We start from the raw sequence: 24,308 nt of genomic DNA, 5'->3' as shown, positions 1-24,308 counted from the left end.
CAGGGAATTGCAAGGGAGTTTACGCAGGTTGTACTTTTTGGCACAGCAAAGTTGGGGTTGAATTCGAGAATTTTTCTCCAATTATATACTTTTCACGCATGGGGAGGAGTATTGCCAATCTTGTGTCACCTTCACAAAGCAGAAAATAGCTTGGCATTTAAAATTATATCACTACATTGATTTAACTATAGAGAAATTAATAAATTCCATTCAGTAATGAAATAAATTAAGCTTTTTAATACTGTACTCCTGTACTTTATCATATAAGTAATGAGATAAAGACACATCAAAATGCAATGTTTTAAGCAATTTAACAGAATAACAAGTTTTTTTTAAGATACAATATTTGTAAGTTTTATCTGAACTCTTTTTCTGATAAAAAGGAAAACAACTTAAAATCATTAACAGCAGAATGCAGCATTAAGTTTACACTCACTATGTACACACACACAAGGAATAATTGTGTAATCTTTCCACTGTGAATAAAGTGCCTATAAAAGTATTCACCCCCCTTGGAAGTTTTCATGTTTTATTGTTTTACAACATGGAGTCACAGTGGATTGAATTTGGCTTTTTTTTTACACTGATCAACAGAAAAAGGCTTTTTGTGTTTAAGTGAAAATAGATCTCTACAAAATAATCTAAATTAAATACAAATGTAAAACACAAAATAACTGATTGTATCAGTATTCACCCCATTTAATATGACACACCAAAACATCACTGGTGCAGCCAATTGTTTTTAGAAGTCACATAATTAGTTAAATAGAGATCATCTATTTGCAGTCAAGGTGTTTCAATTGATCATAGTAAAAATACACCTGTATTTGGAAGGGCCAACTGCTGGTGAGTCAGTATCCTGGCAAAAACTACACCATGAAGACAAAGGAACACTCTAAGCAATTCTGTGGAAAGGTTATTGAAAAGCACAAGTCAGGAGAATACAAGAAAGTACAAGAAAATGTCCAAGTCACTGAATATCCCTTGGAGTACAGTTAAGTCAATTATCAAGAAATGGAAAGAATATGGCACAGCTGTAAATCTGCCTAGATTAGGTTGTCCTCAAAAACTGAGTGACTGTGTAAGAACGGGACTACTGAGGGAGGCCACCAAGAGACCTATGACAACTCAGGTGGAATTACAAGCTTCAATGACTGAGATGGGAGAGACTAGGCACACGACTGTCGCCTGGGTGCTTTATGGGAGAGTGGCAAAGAGAAAGCCACTGTTGAAAAATACTCACATGAAATCTTGGTTAGAGTTACTCAGAAGTCAACTGGAAGAGGTTTCTATGGTCAGATGAAACCAAAATTGAGCTTTTTGGCCATCTGACTAAATGCTACGTTTGGTGTAAGCCAAATACCTCACATCATCAAAAACACACCATTCCTACTGTGAAGCATGGTGACTGCATCATGCTGTGGGGATGCTTCACTGCAGTAGGCTTAGGAAAACTTGTGGAAGTAGAGGGTAAAATGAATGCAGGGAAATCTTGGAGAAAAACCTGATGCAGTCTTCAAGAGAACTATGACTAGGGAGAAGATTTGTTTTCCATCAAGACAATGACCCCAAGCTTAAAGCCAAAGCTACACAGGAATAGCTTAAAAACAACAAAGTTAATGTCTTGGAGTCGCCAAGTCAGAATCCGGACCTCAATCCAATTGAGAATTTGTGACTAGACTTTGAAAAGGGCTGTTCAGTCACAATCCCCATGCAATCTGGCGGAACTTGAGTAGTTTTGTAAATTGTAGTGTCCAGATGTGCAAACCTGATACAGATCTATCCACACAGACCCAAGACTGCAATTGCTGCCGAAGGTACATCTACTAAATACTGACTTGAAGGGGGTGAGTAATTAGCAATCGCTTATCTTGTGTTTAATAATTGTAATAAATTTAGACCAAATTGTAGAAATTTGATTTCACTTTGATTTGAAAGAGTCTTTTCTGTTGATCAGTGTCAAAAAAGCCAAATTAAATCCACTGCGATTCAATGTTGTAAAACAATAAAATAGGAAAAGTCCCAAGGGGGGTGTATAATTTTTATAGGGACTGTGACATAAAGCTCGAATAGATGGTCATGTGGGTTAGGAGAGGGATGTTGTGCTGTAAGATCAATAATGTGGCCCATTCAATGTACTGGGAGTGTAAATTAATAAATAACCTATTTTCTACTGGATACCATTCAATGGATGGTCGCCCTGAGAGACTATATTAGGCTTTCATTTTAGGTTAGTGTGAGGGACAATAACATATTCCAACTGGTGCAACTGGAAACATAATGAATTTCTTACATATTTTGACACCAGTGATCCTGGCACAGCACACAAAACATCAAACAAGTCTTGGATTTCTCAGTGATGAGTTCCAACGATTCTGATTCAGGCAAGTGATAATTAACTGCATCTTAAAATCTCTACACAAGTTCTAAGTAACAAGGGAATCTGGGTGAGAATCATATGGACAAGAGTTGTACTTAATCCTCTGTACCAGCACAGAGGACCCAGGTTTAAACCAGGATCTGGCTTAAATTCTTCTGGTGTTGCTCATCAGCATGAATTATAGCTACCATGTTAAATTCATTGAAAACTATCCAGTATTTTATGTGCCTACTGTTAACAATTTTTGAACATTCTCAGTTAGAATATGCTTGTTTAGCCACTGTATGTTGTGTTACAAGTGACTATAAAGAAAAATTGTCCTGGTTTACAGAATTACATCTACCATCAAGCTGCTGAAAATAAAACTCAGCCATGCATAAGTGAAAATGTAATTGAATTAAACTTAAGTGCTGCTGTATCACATATAATAACCAAAGCTGGCCATTCTGTCTGGTGAATTGTGTTTGAAGTAACTCACTGCAGCATTAGAATTGTTATATAATGCAGTGGCTGTAGGGTTTATCTGTGCCTAAATATTAAAAATATATCAAAATAAACTATTCTGAACAGAACTATGGAATATTTCATGCATGAAAAGTTCTATTCTGTTCAGAGCATCTTTATTTTATCAAAAGGTTTTGACAAAGAAAATTATAGATGTCATATTGTGGACTGTAATGTTCGGCAAGTCTTCAAAAGCTAGCCCAGTATTGCTATATTAAAGCATGTTGTAGGCTTCGGTGCAGAAACAATGTACCTGACAATTATTGACACTGACAGGAAAAATCACTGCCAAAGTCTGACCCATTTAAAAAAAAGCCATGATTAATAATGTACTAGCCAAGTCACCCAGCCCTGCTGGAGTCCAATGCAATTGAACCTGAGAATCACAGTGGCAGTACATTCTGTAATGGTGCAGACTAACAAATCAAGCCCTGGAGAAGGTGAGGAAAAACTTAACCACCTATAATTGCACATGCACAAATCATCTGACATTCATTTTCACAATGCACTAGAAGAATCTGCTTATGTAACAGATGTATTTTTGGAAGGCCGTGCTGAGTCTTTCTTTGCAAAAATCAATAAAAAAGAAATCCCAAAGCTATAGGAACATGCAGACTATGATCCCAACAGCTGCACTGGTATTTTTCTGATGGTACACTACAGCAATGACTCAGCCAGAATCTTTGGGAAGTCAAAGGAAGATGCATCATTTGCAGTAAGCCCGTTACACTGTTGTCTTGTGCCTGAAAACTGCCTATCCCGTACCACCGCAGTGACACCCATTGTTGGGGTAAGTGGGGCAACATGAAGAAATAAAGACTCCACCTTCATTCAAAAATGGTGGTAAATGACCTCCTTTACTACACTCAGGGAATCTTGTGCAGTCTCACCATCTGCAGTCGGGCAGCCCTAGCGTTCTGATCCTGCATATCTATCTCCAATGAATGAAGATGCCTTAGGGAATTAGCCATTGTCAGTACCTGCCCTATGAAGTGACCTTCTTAAATACCCCCTGAAGAGATTGAGGTCCTGCCCTTTAGAAGAGCAGAAGCAATTTTATAACAACTGCTGCAAAGAAAATTTACAAGAATGCTGCCAAGACTCAAGAGCCTGAGTTGTAGGGAGAGGCAGAGCCAGTCAGGGCTTCATTGGAATGTAGGAGATGCAGGGGTGACCTTATAGAGGTGCATAAAATCTTAAAGGACCTAGACAGGGAGAATATGAAAGGTGTTTTCTTGGGGAAAGGGAATGTAAAACTAGGGAGTATTGATTTAAGGTGAGAGGAGAAAGATATAAAAGGGGCCTGAGGGATAACTTCTTCACACTGAAGATGGTGAGATATGGATCAAGCTGCCAGAGGAAGTAGTTGTAGCAATATCACCATTTAAAAGACATCTGGATAAGCATACGGATAGGAAAGATTAAGAAGGATTCAAGTAAAACACGAGCAAATGAGACTACCTTAGGTGGATGCCTTGGTCAGCATGGATGAGTTGGGTTGAAGGGCCAGTTTCTGTTCTGTGTTCCTCTATGACTATAATTGCTGGCTATTTTCCAAAGTTGTCCATTGGACTCTTGCCAGTAGTACTGTGGAATGTTGGCAGTACAACTGAGAAAATCCAGCACAGCACATCCTGAGATGAAGGAATCGGGTATTGGTGCAAAAATATGGAAATAGTAATATTTGATTGATGTTACTGACTGTATTTGTACAGCGAATGAGAAAGGTTAAGGCAGAGGTAGATTCCACAATTTTAAAACTACAGTAACATTTTTTTGGATGACATTATGGATAAAAAAAAATTGTAACTGCTTAGATAATCTGATAGAACTCAATGGACTAGATTTTAAAAATGACTAAAGTGACTAACAGTCTTTCATTTCATTGTTATTGCTAATAAAACTTTTTTTCAGATCACAGTGGTATAAGGATACTGGGAAAATATTTCTAATTAATGATCCAAAGGTCTTTATGGAGTTCCGAAGCTGGTGGCCCTTTCTAGCACAACTAATAGATTGTGGGGAAGATGGAGAGGAGGGTAAATTTTATCATTCACCTATTGTGCTTGCTTCATGGAATCTCCTGGCGTTGAGCAGCCTACTCATCATCAAAAGAAAGGAGGATGGCTAAATATAAAAACTGGTACTCCAGGGCACAATGTAATTTTCAGGTTGCCACTGCACCCATTTATAAAAGACATAGTGCAAATTGATCGGAGACCATTTGGGGACTACCTGAGGTTGCTCACAAAGCAGCTGAGGAAAGTGTTTCTTTCTCTTGGGGCAGAAGATGTAACCAGATGTCTCTAGCCTGAGCCCCTTCTCAGAGACAGAATCCTACCCTGGCCCACAGCTCAGTCTGGGGACCAGTTGGTTCTTTTTCATCTGATAATAAGCCAAATACAACTCCCTCAGGACTTGGGGAATGTGGGAGGGCTGCAGCTGCCCTTGTGGTCTATATGGTCAGAAATGCACACTAACCCTTTTTCCCCTACCCAACTCTACAACCAGTCAAATTACAGCAAGAAAAGTATAGCGCTCAGTTCAACTACAGTATGTGACATTAAAAAAATCCATCAATCTATCAAGTCAATAATGCTTAAAATTAGTACGTAGAAATATTCAGCCTTGGAGTGCCCTTCCCAGCATTGTACCCTTCAATATGGTACAATGGAGTTTATTTCCATCTCAGTAATGTCACAGCAACAGAAAAAAAAATGCATTTTTTAGTTTTAAGGTCAAACTTCTTGTTTATCCTATCTAGCAGTGTTAGTAGAGAAAATATTCACGTTCCACTTGCCAAAAATCATAACACAATAAAATAACTTCTAAAACAATATTTTAGTAATAAAAATTGCATCAACTCCCAAATCTGTTAACTGTGTCATCATTCATAATGGATACAAAAGAAGCACAGAGGGTCCATGCAAAGTTCCTCCCCAACTTACTACCTTTTCTTGTAAATGCTGTTCTTTGATTGTCAGTAAATCTAGGAACACTGTACGGTAAAGCACTGTGGAAGTGTCTGCTGCATAAAGATCACAAGGGTTAAAGAAGGCAGCTTGACACCACCTTTGAAAACCATTAAGGTTTGGAATCAAATACAGTTCTTAGTCATGATGTCCATGAATAAATTTTTAAAAAAGTAATAAACCCAGAAATAAAAATCTAGAGTCCAAAGAAGGTCATTAAGCTGACATTTCAGCTCTGCTTCTTTTTCAATGGTGCTTCAAAACATTAGGAGGATACTAGCATTTTATATTTGTATTACTTATTATCCAATATCCTCTCACGGGGTTATTTGTATGCACCATAAATGCGGAGTACAGTAAATTAGCTTTCATGCAGCTCGGTATATGTGATTTGGAAATTCCCCAACGTCCACAAGCAAATGATAAAATGGTTGGGAAACACACCAAAAAATAAAGGCCCATAAATGATATAAAAACAAGTCTAACAATATGAAACACAAGCAAAATTGGAAAAGGAGAGAGCAGAGCATCAACAAGGACTATTACCAGTTTCCCAATCAACAACATAATGTAATGAATCCTTTACTGGATTACATTGGAATACATTTCCAATGAATTGTAGATTTTTTTTCAGTTTATATCATTAGTTTATCCAAAATAGTACAAAGAATGCCCATTAAACATTATCTGCATATTATAAAGAGCATAAAGTCATATCAATTATAATTCAATTTTAAGCACTTGCCCAAGAAGTATTAAAAGAATGAGATGCAAGGTAATTTTCTGATTAGGTGCTGACACAGTGGAGCCTCACAACATAGCATGCAGCAAGAAATGACAGGCGACACTTGATGCTAGCAAAAGTCCCTGTCCCAGTGTGGAAACAGAAAACTTTTTGATGAAGTTGAAGTTATATTAAGGTGCAAGGAGAATTTCAGAACCATTCACAGAACTTAGCAGTAATTATCTGGTCAGCCCTTATGAAACGCAGAGTGACAAAGATCAGCCTGTTTTTCTGCTGCCTTTTTATGCCTCCTCTTTTTGAAAACTGAATGGTGAATTATATAAAGCTAACTCTTCTCTCTTGCCTGTTGGAGATCTTCAATATCGTGAGTGTACATCCTGTAGACAAGAAATTTTAATAGGAAATGCGTTCTTTGGCTAAGGCACTTTAGCATACTAGTCATACCATAGGACATTCTTCCCTGAATAAGGAAGGAAAACAAACTTCTTGGCATGTCCCACACAGTGTCATGTGGCTCAGGCAGGCAGTCATTCACTGTGCAGTTTTGTTAGGTATATTTTTCATGCTCTCCTTTCCTGTAGGTGAACACCTGAAAGAAAATTGCGATATCAATGCAAATCTGAAGAGTCCCACAAACCCAGAATTGCACTGGGGTTGCATTAATTATGAAGTACGCAGTCTTAAAGACGTCGCCCAGGGTCCACAGGAGCACCATGTTAACACTGGAAAAAGAAAACAAAAATATTATGTTGTACTAACTCCATGAGATTTATAAAATGTCAATACTGTCAAATATTAAAAAGGAGGAACACTTACATTTTATATACTACTTTTAACTGAGAAGCAAAAGCCTAATCTCAACAGTTTAGCAACACCGCAATAACTATGTTCACATTGCACTAAAATGGACCGTCTTTTTTTGTTTTAATTATGTCCTTTCTTGTAAAAATGTGTATAATTTATGCTTAATTTATGGTTTTCTTATGCTGCTTATGTGCTATGTGCCAGTGATGCTGCTGCAAGTTTTTCACTGCACCTGTGCATACAAATATTTGGGCGTATGACTATAAACTCAACTTTGACTTCGGAAACTTCACAAGACGTACACAGAACTGTAAAGGCCATAAAGGGTATGCCATTGAAGGAGAAAATATTTCAAGGGGTGACCAAATTATGAATATTAAGAGTATCTTAAATGAGTAATGGGAGAGGGAAGAGACAGATGGATTTCGAAAGAAATTTAGAGCATAGGATCTTCGATTGTTTAATAACATTTCCAGTACACAAGTGTAAAGGAGAACAAAATAATTGTAATTTCAGATCCAATGCAGTACAAAAACACAAATAAGATTAAAAAAAAACACAATAATTAAGAATAATGCAAAAGTATTAAAACATAGGGTAGCTTGTATACGTTAATTGTCTGACTCTGACAAGAAATGATAAAGTAGTGGTGTTGGGGGTTGTGGAGGGGTGGGTTAGTGGGTGGAGGTTTTGATCAGCCTTACTGCTTGAGGAAATTTACAGTTTTGAGTCATGGTCATGTGGTTGTGGTGTGGATACTACGTGGCCTCCTCCCTGATGAGAGTTGGAAAGAAGGTGGGTGGGATCCTTCATGATGTTACTAGCCCTTTTATATATATCTCCTTGATAGTGCGTGTGCTAGTGATGCATTGGGCAGTTTTGACCACCTGTTGTACAGCCTTCTTGTCTGTCTCAGTGCAGGTTCTGTACCATGCAGTGATGTAGAATGTCAGGATGCTCTCTACTGCACATCTGTACAAGGTCGTGAGTATTAAAAGTGCTCGATAGCAAAGTAACAGTCAGAGAATCAGTGAACCCAGTAATGACTGGGGCACATTTTGCCAGTGGAAAGGTAAGAGTTTTGTTTGAGGGAAGTCTGTATATTTTCCCCTTCCAGCAAAGCCTCCATCCTAAAGGAGTCTAATTAATAGATTGGGATACGTGTTCATTTGGAGTGCACTGGAGGAAGTTATAATTTTGGCTCAGATGTTGATGAAGAACACTATTACTTGCCTAGTTAAATAGAAACAAGTCGATTCTTTCTGCATTCCAAATGAGTATCAGCGAAATCTGGCCAATTCAAAGAGACAATGTATAGTATCTCCCCAAACCATGTAAGCTTGTTCCCCTCTTCCCCATTAAGATCAAGAAGTGAGTAATTTGGAGAAATTACATGAGCTTGATATTTTTGGTTGAACCCGACCAAAACCAATACTTCTTTTTAAAAAAAAGTTAGAACAACTTTGCAGTAAATTACATCACAGGAGACAGGGATTCAATAAGTTATGCTAGGAACAGCACTTCAAATGAACTAATTGGTTTCATTCCTGACACTTTCCACATGTCTTTTCATTTTCTTGCACTTCTTTATATTTGCTGTTAAAAATGAAACTTAATGTATTTCAACAACCCTTTCAGGCTATGGATTCCTTGCTGTGTAAAACAATTTCTCTTCAACTCCCCTTTGGTTCCTTTGCCAATTATCTTAAGCTCCCACTGACTGTACATTCTTACTTCTGACACCAGCATTTCTGTAGCTCACCCAGGCACAGACCTGCTTATCTCTATTCTCTCAACATTCTCAGATCATATAAATGATAAATATATGCTCTTCTATTCCTCTTCTTATCATCAATACATATGTCTAAGCCTCAACTGTGTTTTTCATGACAGAAGTGTTTGAAACCAACTATATTCTAAAATAAGCAATCACAAGGTATGTGAAAACAGTGGGCTGACCAATATATTGTCAGCGATTTGCATTTCATCACCACAATTTTTAGTACAAGCTGTTGAGGTCCAAAATGTGTGATATAAATTAAACAGCACAACAACTATAAGATAAAGCTGGGCTGATACTGTATTTTCACAAGTACTGAATACTGAGCTCACACAATAACCCTCTATCATAAATCAGAGTATCAATAATTTTAAAATATTTATTTTGCATTTCTCCAGCTCTTCTTCTGTTGTTGCTGTCTTCATTGAGAAACACCACGGACATTCACTGTTGACCTGCTGAGCATTTCCAGAATTTCCAGTTTTTGTTTCAAATTTCCATCATTTACAATTTCATTGCTTTTAGATTTCTGCACAGCAAATTCAGATTTAATTTTAAATTCTCGCCTTCCATCTAAATCCCAACCAGAAATCCGTGAGAAAAATGGAAAATAAAATGTTCTGGATTTTGGTTATAATATCAGATGTGAGGTTAGGGTTGGGAGCTGGGAGTACAAAATAGTGACTGGAGGCAAGACCAGTCTGCAACACTCTGATTTCCTTGTCAAGCCCACAGGAGTTTTTTTTTGAAAAAAAAAACCTTTCAAACTTTGCTTTGATTACTGAGTACATTCCTGCTCTCACTGTGCTCCTTTGCCTGAGAGATTGAGTTAAAATTGAAACTGGATCCTGACGACATTACGGGCACACGTGGAAAAGGGACACGTTGACTTCTGGGCCAACAAAGTGACCCAAAATGAGAAGCTGTCAAATTCTCGCATCCCCAGGGCAGCTTATAGCTATGAACAAATATCATAACCAGTTGCAGTTTTAACTGTCTGCTTACCTAACGGTGGGAGCTGTGTGGGTGAGGCATGCAATGGAGAGAGATGAAGCTGCCTCACACCATGCATTAACAGAGTTATAGGAATGCTGTAATAAGATTAATCACGATTTTATTCAAATGAGATAAATTGTGCAAGTACATGAGCAATGTTAAGTACTGGCAACTACTTGATTGGCTTCTATTGGTGCAAAACAAAATAGACTGTGGAATAATTAAGCCAATTTAGAAAAAACAGAACACGCAGTAACAGTTGGCCACAGTCTGTGACTTTGAAATGGCACACAGAAGAGTACAGCCCTCACTTCTTGATGTCTGTGCCAAATATGATGCTGAATTAAACTACATCTCTCCTGCCTGTTCATGATCCATACCCTTCCGTTCTCTGCATATTCATGTGTCTATCTAACAGCCTCTTATATGCCACCGTTATATTGGATTCTACCACCTGTTCTAGGCAGCTACACTCTGAGTTTAAAAAAAAACTTGCCTTGCACATCTCCCCTCAACTTAAATGCATGTCCTATAGTACTCAACATTTCCACATTGGGATAAAGATTCTGACTGTCTTCCCTATTTATGCCTCTCATGCTTTTATAAATCTTCCACATATCCCCTCAGCCTCTGATGTCCCACAGAAAACAACCCACGTTTGTCCAAGCAACACACTGAAAATGCTGGAAAAACACAGCAGGTCAGGCAGCGTCAATGGAAAAGTGTAAACAAACGATGTTTCCAGCTGAAACCCTTCGTCAGGACTGGTTAGGTTCCTCTTGGTGAATTGTGTTACTGAGATTATCACTTTCAGTTTTTTTCCAGTCCTGTTGAAGGGTCTCGACCTGAAATGTCAACTGTTTACGTTTTCCATAGATGCTGCCTGGCCTGCTGAGTTCCTCCAGCATTGTGTGTGTTGCTTGGATTTCCAAGATTTTCACAACCAAGTTTGTCCAATCTCACTAACATAGTACTCCAAGAGGAGCTAACCAAAACTTTCTACATCTGCAACATGACATTGTTACTCTTGCACTCTATGCCTAACCAATTAACTGCAGGCAAGCATGCCATATGCTTTCTTTATCACCCTTGTGGCCACTTTAAAGGTGCGATGGACTGGGACTTTGAGCCCTTTGTACGTCAACACTTTTAAGGATCCTGTCTTTTACTGCATACTTTCCCTTTAGGCTTAACATCCCAAAATGCAACACTTCTGGGATTAAACTCCACGTGCGATTTTTCTCTCCCCATATCTGTACCTGATCTATATTCTGTGACATTCTCAGACAGCCCTCTACATTGTCTAAAATTCCATTAATCTTTGTTCTATTTGCAAACTTATTAATGCATCCATCTACATTTTCATCCAAGCCACAAACAACAGAGGACCCAACACTAATCCCTGCAGAAAAACTGATCATGGACCTCCAGTCAGAATAACACCCTTCCACCACCATAGTCTTCCATAGTCAAGCCAATTCTGCAATCAACGTACTTCATCTTTCACTTTCTAGCTTTGTCTCCCACCCCCCACTTTTTTCTGCTGGCATTTTGCACCTTTTTTCCCAGTCCTAAAGACGGGTTTCAGCCCAAAACATCGACTGTTTATTCACTCCCATATATGCTGCCTGACCTGCTGAGTTCCTCCAGCATTTCGTGTGCATTGCACCAAACTGCTAAGTCAGCGTGAATCCTATGAATTGCACAATGAAAACCCAGTTTTCATTGTTACCATGAATATACACTCAATGGGCACTTAATCAGGTAATTCCTGTACCTAATAAACTGGCCACTGAGTGTATGCTTGTGGTCTTCTGCTGCAGTAGCCTATCCACTTCAAGTTTTTATGTGTTGTGCATTCAGATGTGTTCTTTTGCACACTAGTATGGTAATGTGTTATTATTTAAGTTACTGTTGCCTTCTTATCAGCTTGAACCAGTCTGGACATTCTCCTCTGACTTCTCTCATTAACAAGGCATTTTCAACCACAGAACTGTTGATCACTGGATGTTTTGTTTCTCGCACCATTCTCTGTAAACTCTAGAGGCTGTTGTGCATGAAAATACTAGATCAGCAGTTTCTAGGATACTCAAACCACCCTGTCTGGCACCAACAATCATTCCACGGTCAAAGTCCCTTAGACCACATTTCTTCCCCATTCTGAACAACAAACGAATCTCTTGACCATGTCTGCATGCTTTTCTGCTGGCATATGATTGGCCGATTAGTTATTTGCATTAATGAGCAATAGAGTGGCTACTGCAAGTATGTCAGCAAACTAGTTCTGTTGCCTTTAGTCAATTCAGTGTGATACTCTTCATATACAATGTTCAGTCATTCTTCTGCTTTCCTGCAATGAAACTGAAAGATATGATACTGAACAACTTCTAATAGGCATTGTCAAGAACCCTTAGTATATCCTTCAATCATTTAAGAATTACAACAGGACATAAAGACGTAAAATGGTGAACGAAGAGTACAATCATAAGTTAGCAATGCATTAATGTTTTACTTCTACAAATACTGCATAGTGTAGTTGAACAAAGCTGAGAAGCGCTGGGAAACCGGTATGACTTTATTTGTCACTTGCACATTGCAACATGCAGTGAAATGAGTCATTTGTCTCAAATCAATCAATGAGGATTGTGCTGGGTAGCCTGCAAGTGTTGCCTCGTTTCCGGTGCCAACATAGCACGCCCACAGCTGTATGTCTTTAGAACATGGGGAAGAAACTGGAGCACCCAGAGCAAACCCATGCAGCCACAGGAACATGTACAAACTCCTTAGAGGCAGTGGCAGAAACTGAACCCCAATTGCTGGTCTGTATGATACACCAGCCACTACACTACTGTTCTGCTATCTTGCAAATATTCCTCTAGGCTTCCTAACTTTCTAAGAGCATTATCAGTAAGTACTAAATTATTGAAAATTGTAATATTTAGAACATGTGTAATTAAATAATGGAAGCCTGATTTTGATAGTTGCTTCCACTTACTGCAAATTTTGAGTTTTAAAGAGCTGAGTATTTTAATTTGGAGGGGTAAGTAAGAGGGTTTGGGTGCAGCTGAGATTTAAATGGAGCACAACTGCAGCAACACATTCTCAGCAGGGTAAAACTAACCTGTCTCACGACGGTCTTGTACGGGAGAGTGAGGAGATCATCGATCGGAGTTATAGGGAAGCAGTTACCCCTAAGTTGCAGAGGCAGGTAGCCGGGTGACTGTCAGGAGAAGGAATGGAAAGGTGAATAGGCAGTTAGTGCAGAGCACTCCCGTGGCCATTCCCCTCAATAATAAGTATACTGTTTTGGATACTGCTGTGGGGGATGACCTCCCAGGGGAATGCCATGGAAACCAGGTTATTGGCAGTGAGCATGATCCACAGTGCAGAAGGGAAAGAGGATGAAGAGGGAAGCAGTAATGAAAGGGGACTCAACAGTCAGACAGATAGGAGGTTCTGTGGACATGAACATAGAAATCTACAACACATTACAGGACCTTCAGCCCACAATATTGTGTCGACCATGTAACCTACTCTAGAAACTGCCTAGAATTACCCTATTGCATAGCCTTCTGTTTTTCTAAGCTCCTTGCACCTATCTAAGAGACTCTTAAAAGACCCTATTGTATCCACCCCTACCACCATCACTGGCAGTGCATTCCACACACCCACCATCCTCTGTGTGGAAAAACTTGCCTCTGACATCCCCCTTGTGCCTAATTCCTAGCACCTTAAAACGATGCGCCCCCTCGTGTTAGTCATTTCAGCCCTGGGAAAAAGCCTCTGGCTATCCATGCAATCAATGCCTCTCATCATCTTATACACCTCTGTCAGGTCATCTCACATCCTCCGTCACTCCAAGGAGAAAAGGCCAAGTTCACTCAACCTATTCTCATAAGGCATGCTCCCCAATCCAGGCAACATCCTTGTAAATCTCCCCTACACTCTCTCTATTGTATCCACATCCTTCCTATAATGAGGTGACCAGAACTGAACACAGTACTCCAAGTGGGGTCTAACTAAGGTCTTATATAGCTGTAACATTACCTCTCAGCTCTTGAACTCAATTCCACAGTCGATGAAGGCCAATACACCATATGCCTTCTTAACAACACTGTCAACCGGTGCAGCAGCTTTGAGTGTCCTATGGACACAGACCCCAAGATCTGGCTGACCCTCTGCACTGCCAAGAGTCTTACCATTAGTGTTATATTTAGTCTTCAAACTTGACCTGCCAAAATGAACCATTACACTTATCAGGGTTGAACTCCATCTGTCACTTCTCAGTCCAGTTCAGTATCCTCTTGATGTCCCGCTGTAACCTCTGACAACCCTCCTGACTATCACAACACCCTCAACTTTTCAGTGGCAAACTTACTAACCTACCCTTCTACTTCCTCATGCAGGTCATTTATGAAAATCACAAAGAGGTGGGGTCCCAGAACAGATCCCTGTGGAACACCACTGGTCACTGTCCTCCATGCAGAATATGAACCATCTACAACCACCCTTTGCCTTCTGTGGGCAAGCCAAATCTGGAGCCACAAAGGAAGGTCTCCTTGGACTCCATGCCTCTATACTTTCTGAATGAGCCTCACATGGGGAATCTTATCAAATGCCTTAATGAAATCCATATACACTACCTTCATCATTGTGTTTTGTTACATCCTCAAAGAATTCAGTCAGGCTTGTAATGCACAACCTGCCCTTGACAAAGCCACACTAACTATCCCTAATCAGATTATGTCTCTCCAAATGCTCATAAATCCTGCCTCTCAGGATCTTCTCCAACAATTTGCCCACCACTGAAGTGAGACTAACTGGTCTATAATTTCCTGGGCTATCTCTACTCCCTTTCTTGAACAAGGGAACAACATTTGTAACCCTCCATTCTCTGCTATTTCTCCCGTCCCTATTGATGATGCAGAGATCATAGCCAGAGGCTCAGCAATCTCCTCCCTCACTTCCCACAGTAGTCTGGGGTATATCTCATTTAACTTAGTTCTTTTCAAAAGCTCCAGCACATCCTCTTAATTAATATCTACATGCTCAAGCATTTCAGTCTGCTGTAAGTCATCCCTACAATTGCCAAGGTCCTTTTCCCTGGTGAATATTGAAGCAAAGTATTCATTAAGCACCTCCGCTACCTCCTCCAACTCCATGCACATATTACCACTATCACACCTGATTAGTCCTATTCTCACACAGCTCATCCTCTTGCTCTTCACATACTTGTAGAATGCCTTGGGGGGTTTTCTTAATCCTGCTAATCAAGGCCTTCTCATGGCCCCTTCTAGCTCTCCTTAATTTCATTCTTAACCTCCTTTCTGGCAATCTTATAACTTTCCAGAGCTCTAACAGTACCTAGTTTCTTGAACCTGTCATAAGCTTTTAATTTCTTCTTAACTAGATTTTCCACATCCTTTGTACACCATGGTTCTTTTACCCTGCCATACTTCCCCTGCCTCAATGGAACATACCTATGCAGAATCCATGCAAATGTTCCCTGAACATTTGCCACATTTCTGCAGTGCATTTCTCTGAGAACATCTGCCCCCAATTTATGCTCTCAAGTTCCTGCCTAATACCATCATATTTCCCCCTACCCCAATTAAATGTTTTCCCAAATTGTCTGCTCCTATCCCTGTCCAGTGCTACGGTAAAGGGGATAGAGTTGTGATCACTACCTTCAAAATACTCTCCTACCGAGAGATCCGATACCTAACAGGTTCATTTTCCAATATCAGATCAAGTACAGCTTCTCCTCTAGTGATTTATCTACATATTGCATAAGGAAACCATCCTGAACACACCCGACAAACTCCACACCATCCAAACCCTTGCTCTAAGGAGATATCAGTCAATATTAGGAAAGTTAAAATCACCAAACACAACAACCCTATAATTATTGCATCCTTCCAGAATATGCCTTCCTATCTGCTCCTAGATGTCTCTACTACTAATGGGGAAGCCTGTAAAGAACACAGTAGAGTTATTGCCCCCATCCTGTTTCTAACTTCCACCCACGCTGAGTCAGTAGACAATACTTCCATGACTTCCTCCTTTTCTGCAGCCATGATACTATTCCTGATTTGCAACTCTCCGCCCCACCTCTTTCGCCTCCCTCCTTCTTGAAACATCAAAAGCCTGGCACACTCAGCAGCCACTCCTGCCCTATGACATCTAAATTTCTGTGACGGTGTCAACGTCATAGTTCCATGCTTTGATCCACACTTTAAGTTCATCTGCCTTGTTTAGGATACTCCTTCCATTAAAATAGGCATATAACAAACCATCTGGCTGAGTGCATCTTTGCTCTATCATCTACCTATCCTTCCTCACAAACTCCGTACAAGCTGTCTCTGCTTGTGCACCTACTGCCCCTTCCTCTGCCTCTTCACTTTGGTTCCCACCCCCCTGCAAATCTGGTTTAAAGCCTTCCCAATAGCATCAGCAAACCTCCCTCCCAGGATATTGGTTCCCCTCCAGTTCAGAGGCAACCTGTCCCACTTGTACAGGTCACCCCTTCCCCAGAAAAGGTTCCAATGATCCAAGAACTTCAAACCCTGCCCCCTGCGCCATCTTGTCAGCCACTCATTCGTCTCTGCTATCTTCCTGTTCTGACCTCCCCTAGCTCATTGCACCAGGAGTAATCCGGAGATTACTACCTTGGAGGTCCTGTTCTTCAGCCTCCTTCCTAACTTCCCAAACTTACTGCGCAGGACTTCTACCCCTCTCCTGCCTATGTCATTGGCACCAACGTGTACCATGACCTCTGACTGCTCACCTCCCCTTCAAGAATATTTTGCAACTGTTCAGAGATATCCTGGACCTTAGCATCCGGGAGGCAATGCACTATGTTGGCATCTCTTTTGCCGCTGCAGAATCCCCTACCTGTCCCCCTAACTATCGAGTCCCCTATGACTTGCTCTGCCAGACTTCACCCTACCCTTCTAAGGCTCAGAGCTGATCACAGTGCTTGGTTGCCACTGCATTGCTCAGATAGGTCATTTCCCTCAGCAGTATCCATAGGGGTATACCTGTTGCTGAGGGAAATGGCCACAGGGGGACCCTGAACTCACTTCCTTCTCCCTTTATCCCTCTTGGTGTTCACCCATCTACTCCCTGAATTCTGTAATCTGGGTGAACCACCTGATCAAAAGTCTTATCAATTGCTCTCCCTCAAGGATGATCCTTAGTTCATCCAACTGCTGCTCTGACTCCTTAATGTGATCTTTCAAGAGCTGAAGTTGGCTGCACTTCCTGTAGGTGTAGTCATCAGGGAGACCATCAAGTTCCATGAATTCCCATGTCCTACAGGAGCAGCATTCCACTGCCATATCTGCCATCCTGCCTGCACTGTAATACGGGCAACCAAGACCAAATCAGTAATAATGAATGGAAAAACCTACCTTTCTTACCTGTTTCTTTGGCCCCAGCCTCTTCTTGTTGAAGCCTCTTGAGTCAAAGCCTCTAAGTTCCCACTCTGACTCTAACTATTGCTTCGATGATAGCCATTCTGCTGGACCCTATCTCTCTCTTATGATTTAAAAAATAAACACACAAGGGAAAGAACCCAACATGTTTGGTGGTGCTCCACCTGCTTTCCACCGCCATTTATGCCTCCTGAACGGGACACCGAGATAGTATGTTGCCTACCAGGTGTCAGGGTCAGGGATATCTTGGATTGTGTCCACAGCATTTTGGAGGGAGAAGGAGTGCAGCCAGATGTCTTGGTACATATTGATACCAAAGATATGGGAAGGAAAAGCAAAGAGGCCCTAAAGACAGAATTTAGAGAACAGGGCAAAAAAACTGAGAAGCAGGACCTCCCGGGTAGTAACATCTGGATTGCTGCTTGGGCCATGCACCAGTGAGAGTATAAACAGAACTGTTTGGCAGATTAAAGCATGACTGAGAATCTGGTGCAGGGGCAGAACTTCAGGTTCTTGAATAATTAGGATCTCTTCTGGGGGAGGTATGACCTGTACAAAAGTGATGGGTTGCACCTGAACTCAAAGGGGACCAATATTCTCATGAGCAGGTTTGTTAGAGCTGTTGGGGAGGGTTTAAATGAACTTGGCAGGGGGCTGGGAACCTGAGTGAAGGAACTCAGAATAGGACAGATGGTAAAAAAGCAAAAATAGCATGCAGTCAGACTGTCAGCAAGGGCAGGCAGATGATAGGTCAAAATTGCAGCCAGCAGGGTGAGTATCAGTGCATTAGGGATGCAGAATCAAAAAGGGTAGCAAATACACTACTCAAAAAGTGTTGTATCTCAATGCACGAAATATTATCTTGTTGCACTTTTACAGATTGTTAGGTTTGACATTGTGGCCATCACTGAATCATGGCTGAAGTATGGTTGTAGTTGGGAGCTGAATGTCCAAGGTTACCATTGTATCAGAGGGATAGGAAGGTAGGCGGAGGGGAAGGTGTGGCTCTGCTGGTAAAGAATGGCATCAAATCATTAGAAAGATGTGTCATAGGATTGGAAGATGTTGAATACTTGTGGATTGAGTTAAGAAGCTACAAGGGTAAAAGGACCCTGATGGCAGTCATATACAGGCCTCCAAACAGTTGCTGGGATGTGGACCACAGATTACAATGGGAAATAGAAAAGGCATGTTAAAAGGGCAATGTCATGATAGTCATGGGAGATTTTAACATGCAGGTAGATTGGGAAAATCATGCTGGTAATGGATCTCAAGACAGTGAGTTGTTGAATGCCCACGAGATGGTTTTTTAGAGTAGTTTGTTGTTGAGCCTACTAGGGATCAGCTATACTGGATTAGGCATTGTGTAATGAACTGGGGGCGATTAGGGACCTTAAGGTAAAAGAACCCTTAGGAGCCAGTGATCACAATATGATTGAGTTCAACTTGAAATTTGATAGGGAGAAAGTAAAGTCTGACAGAACAGTACTTTGGTGGAGTACAGTGGCATGAGAGAGAAGCTGGCTAAAGTAAATTGGAAGGAGATGCTGGCAAGGATGACAGCAGAGCAGCAATGGCTTGAGTTTCTGGGAAAAATGAGGACGGTGCAGGATCAATGTATTCCAAAAAGAAAGAAATACTCAAATGGAAAAATGGTACAACCATGGCTGACAAGGGAAGTCAAAGCCAATGTGAAAACAAGAGAAGGCAAACATTAGCGGGAAGATAGAGGTTTGCAAAGCTTTTTAAAAAACTACAGAGAGCAACTAAAAGAATCATCTGGGGGAAAAGAATAAATATGAAAGCAAGCTAGCAAACAATATCAAAGTGGATAGTGAGTGTTTTTTCAAGTATATAAAAAAGTAAAAGAGAGATGAGGGTGGATATAGGACCGCAAGAAAGTGAGGCCGGAGAAATAATAATGGGGGACAAGGAGATGGCAGATGAACTAAATTAGTATTTTCATCAGTCTTCACTGTGGAAGACACTAGTAGTGTGCCAGGTGTTGAAGGGTGTGAGGGAAGAGAAGTGGGTGCAGTTACTATTATGAGGGAGAAGATGCTCAAAAAGCTGAAAGACGCAAAAGTACATGAGTCACCCAGACCACATTATATGCAACCTATGGGTTCTGAAAGAGGTAGTGGTAGAGACTGTGGAGGCATTAGTAGTGATCTTTCAGGAATCACTGGACTTTGACATGGTTCCGGAGGACTGGAAAATTGCAAAGGTCACTCACTCTTTAAGAAAGGAAGAAGACAGCAGAAAGGAAATTATAGACCCTTTTGCCTGACGTCAGTCATTGGGAAGATGTTGGAATCAATTATTAAGGATGATATCATGGAGTACTTGGAAAGACAAGATAGATCAAAGTCAGCATAGTTTCCTTAAGGGAAATCTGGTCTAACGAAACTGTTGGAATTCTTTGAAGAGATTACAAGTAGGATAGATAAAGGGGATGCAGTGGATGTTATATATTTGGATTTTCAGAAGGTGTTTGACAAGATGCCATACATGAGGCTGCTTACCAAGTTAAGAGCCCATGGCACTATAGGAAAGTTACTTACATTGTTAAAGCATTGGCTGATCGGTAGGAAGCAGCGAGTGGGAATAAAAGGATCCTTTTCTTGTTGGCTGCCAGTGACTAATAGTGTTCTGCAGGGGTCAGTGTGGGGACTGGTTCTTTTTATGCTATATATCAATGATTTTGATGATGGAATAGATGGCTTTGTTGCCAAGTTTGTAGATGATACAAAGATTGGTGGAGGGGCACTTGCCTGTTGAGGAAACAGGATGGCTGCAGAAGAACTTAAACAGATTAGAAGAATGGGTAAGAAAGTAGCAAATGTAATACAATGTTGGAAAATGCATGGTCATGCACTTTCGTAGAAGAAATAAATGTGCAGACTATTTTCTAAATCGGGATAATATCCAAAATTCTGAGATGCAAAGGAACTTAGGAGTCCTTGTGCAAAACATCCTAAAGGTTAACTTGCAGGTTGAGTCAGTGGTGACAAAGGCAAATACAATGTTAGCATTTATTTCAAGATGTCTAGAATACAAGAGCAGGAATGTGATGCTGAGGCTTTATAAGGCAGTGGTGAGGCCTCACCTTGAGTATTGTGAACAGTTTTGGGCTCCTCATCCAAGAAAAGATGTACTGGCATTGGAGAAGTTTTAGAGGAGGTTCACAAGAATGATTCTGGGTATCATATGAGGGATTTTTGATGGTTCTAGTCCTATACTCACTGGAATTCAGAAGGGTGAGGGAAGATCCCATTGAAACCTTTTGAATGTTGAAAGGCTTAGACAAAGTAGACGTGGTAAGGATGTTTCCCATGGTGGAGGAGTCTAGGGCAAGAAGGCACAGCCTCAGGATAGAAAGGGTGTCCATTTAAAACAGAGATGCAGAGAAATTTCTTTAGCCAAAAGGTGGTGAATTTGTGTAATTTGTTACCACAGACAGCTGTGGAGACCAGATCATTGGGTATATTTAAGGCGGAGATTGATTCTTGATTGGTCATGGCATCAGAGTGCAGAAGGCTGGGGAATGCGACCGAGAAGGGGAATAAAGGATCAGCCATGATTGAATGGTGGAGCAGATTCGATGGACCATATGGCTTAATTCTGCTCCTGTGTCTTATGTTCTTTTGGTCTAACTGCCATTTAAATACACGGTGAATCAGGTGCATGAACATAGGTGAAAAGGGGCAGCTGAGAAAGAAAGGAATGAGCATCAACGATCTGCAGCAGGGTGAACCAGACAGAGAAGGGCAATGGGAAGTGGACCGCAGAAAGTGAGGAGGTGCAGTGTGATGCAAACACATCTGGTAGGATGAAGTATGAACAGTCTGAGGAGACAAGGCAAAGCGAGAATGAGCCTCAAGGGCACAGAGACGGTGTAAAAATTAAAAAGTAAAACATGTAAGAAATAGAAGAAAGAGTAGACCATAGAGCTGCCTGAGTTTGCTCCACCATTCAACAAGATCATGTGTGAGCTGTCTGCCTGTACTCCCAAAACTCTTGAATTCCCCTTAAGTGCAAAATCAATAATACAGTCTCTGTGGTGCTCTGGGGGTAAGGAATTCCGAACATTCACAGTCATTTAAGGGGAAAAAAATTCTTACTCATCAGTGTCTTAAATGGACAAAGTCATTATTCTGATGTTCTGTCTCCACACTCTGGACTCTCCCATGAATAGAAAACATCAACAAAGTTTGTACTAATAATGCAATTGAAATACCATTTAGCTTCCAAACCCTTTAAGCACTTTTTGCTGAACTCTTACTGTATATTTGATACTCTGTACAGTATATTGGATATATTTAAAGCAGAAGTTGACAAGTTCTTGATTAGTTGATGAGGTCCTGGAGAAATGGCAAGTAGCTAATAGTAGTTCTATTATTCAGGAAGTGAACCAGGGATAATCCTGGAAACTATGGACTGGTGAGTCTTATGCCAGTGGTAGGGAAGTTACTGGAAAGAATTCCTAGGGATAGGATTTATGAGCACTTGCAAAACCATGGCCTAATTCGGGAGAGCCAGCATGACTTTCTGTGGGGCAAGTTGTGTCTTACTAACATAATTGAGTATTTGACTATCTGATGAGGGTGCTTGATGAAGGCAGAGCTATGGATGGTGTCAACATGGATTTTAGTAAGGCGTCCGAAAAGGTCCCTCATCCAGTAGATTAATATGCATGGGATCAATGGTGAATTGACCCTTTGGATTCGAACTGGCTTGCCCATAGAACAGGGGTCCCAACCTGGTGTCCTTGGGCGCCTTGCTTAATGGTGCTGGTCCATGGTATAAAAAAGATTGGGAAACCCTACCATAGAAGTGGTTGAAGGGACATTTTTGCTGAAAATCTGAGATCAGTGGTGTTCTGTGGAGATTAGGACCTCTACTGTTTGTGATATATGTAAATGACCCAGATGAAAGTGTAGATGGGTGGATTAATAAGTTTGCAGATGATACAAAGATTGGTGGCATTGTGGATTGTGTAGATGATTGGCGGGATATAGGTCAGTTGCAGATATGGGCTGAGAAATGGCAGATGGATTTTAACCTGGCCAAATGTGGAGTGTTGTACCTCGGTAAGTCAAAAGTAGAGACAGTACCCTGTTAAGAGCAAGACCCTTAACAGTGTTGATGAGCAGAGGGATCTTGGGGTCCAAGTTCATAGCTCATTGAAAGTAGCTACACAGGTTGATAGGGTGGTCAAGAAGGCAAATGGCACTGAGTTCAAAAGTCAGGAAGTTATGTTGCATCTTTATAAAACTCTAGTTAGGCTGCATCTAGAGGATTGCATTCGGTTCTGATCACCCATTATAAGAATGTTGTCGAAGGTTCGCAAAGCATGTAGAATAAGTTTACCAGGATGCTGTCTGGATTAGGGGGCATGTGCTATAATGACAGGTTGGACAAACTTAGGTTGTTTTCTCTGGAGTGGTAGAGTCTGAGAGGAGATCTGACAGAGGTTTATAAGGTTATAAAGGATATAGGTTGAGTAATCAGACTGTATATTTTTCCCAGAGTTAAAATGTCTAATACCAGAGGGCATGCATTGAAAGTGAGAGGAAGTAATTTTAAAGGAGGTGTTACAGGCGAGTTTTTTTTACACACTGAGAGGCAGATGCCTGGTAAGCGCTGCCAAGGTTGGGACTTTTAAGAGATGTTTTGATAGGCACATGAATGTGAGAAAAATGGGGGGATATGGACATTGTGTAGGCATAGAGGATTAGCTTAGTTGACCATTTGATTACTAATTTATTTGGTTCGGCATCATGTCGTGGGCTGAAGGTCTATTCCTGTGCATTCACAACACCTGAATAGTTTCATAATCAAGCAGTTTAAGAAATAAAGGTGACCCCCATGTTACCAAGAAGCTGTATTCCAAGAAAACCATTTGTATTGCAATTTGCCATAACATGAAACACTATATCCCACTGAATTCCATGTTGAAAGTGTAAATGGATGTCTACAGACGATTTTCCCTTAATAGTGTTGATAATGCCGCAGCTGCTGGTTCATGGCAGAGAGCCACTTTGTCAGTTTCCAAAGTAAAGTGATCAGCAGCCACATTTGGAGACACGAGTAACAATTGAATGGAGAGAAACACTTTTAAATATCAGATGTAGATAATGATATAACTTACAGCAAATCACAGTGGTCATTCAGGTTAAACTCACTGGACCTGTTTCAAACAACTGAGGGTAAATAATATGGAAAGCTCATAAAAATAAATTTGCTACATGGCAAAAGAAACCTACTAAAAATACCACGTGTATCAAGGAATGAGAGTTAAAAATAATGTAGAAAAAATTTGTTGTTCCTTTTGCAATCTTTATTTTTTTTAATTTACTTTCCAACATAGATTAAATTTTACTCTGTAACTTGGATTTTTGGGTAATGGTTAGCAAATATAACAATAACTCCAACAGTATTAATGTGGAGGTTACCTATACAATATTGATTTTAGGTAATAATTTGGGAAGGGCTGAAGAGAAAATTGATTCTCCAAGAAAAGCAAATGACTACCACTTGAAAAGTTACAAGAAACATAGAAACGTAGAAAACCTACAGCACAATACAGGCCCTTCGGCCCACAATGCTATGTCGAACATGTACTTACTTAGAAATTATCTAAGGTTACCTATAGTCCTCAATTTTTCTAAGCCCCATGTACCTATCC

The 24,308-nt window shown here is 40.5% G+C and overlaps 1 protein-coding gene across 6 annotated transcripts in view; it reads right to left on the bottom strand.

Moving 5' to 3' along the window:
• Window positions 1–255: 255 nt before the first annotated feature.
• si:dkey-246g23.2 (solute carrier family 66 member 2) overlaps window positions 256–24,308 on the bottom strand; it is a 116,800-nt gene continuing 92,747 nt past the window's right edge. For all 6 annotated transcript variants that reach the window (XM_063067147.1, XM_063067149.1, XM_063067146.1 and 3 more), the window contains one exon: window positions 256–7,323. In XM_063067147.1, the coding sequence (XP_062923217.1) occupies window positions 7,149–7,323 (175 nt within the window). In that variant the 3' untranslated portion in view covers window positions 256–7,148. The remainder of the gene's footprint in view (window positions 7,324–24,308) is intronic.

This window comes from Mobula hypostoma, chromosome 14, assembly GCF_963921235.1.
Source record: "Mobula hypostoma chromosome 14, sMobHyp1.1, whole genome shotgun sequence".
Taxonomy (NCBI): domain Eukaryota; kingdom Metazoa; phylum Chordata; class Chondrichthyes; order Myliobatiformes; family Myliobatidae; genus Mobula; species Mobula hypostoma.
Note: the sequence above shows the minus strand (reverse complement) of the source record. Positions and strands in the feature narration are given on the sequence as shown.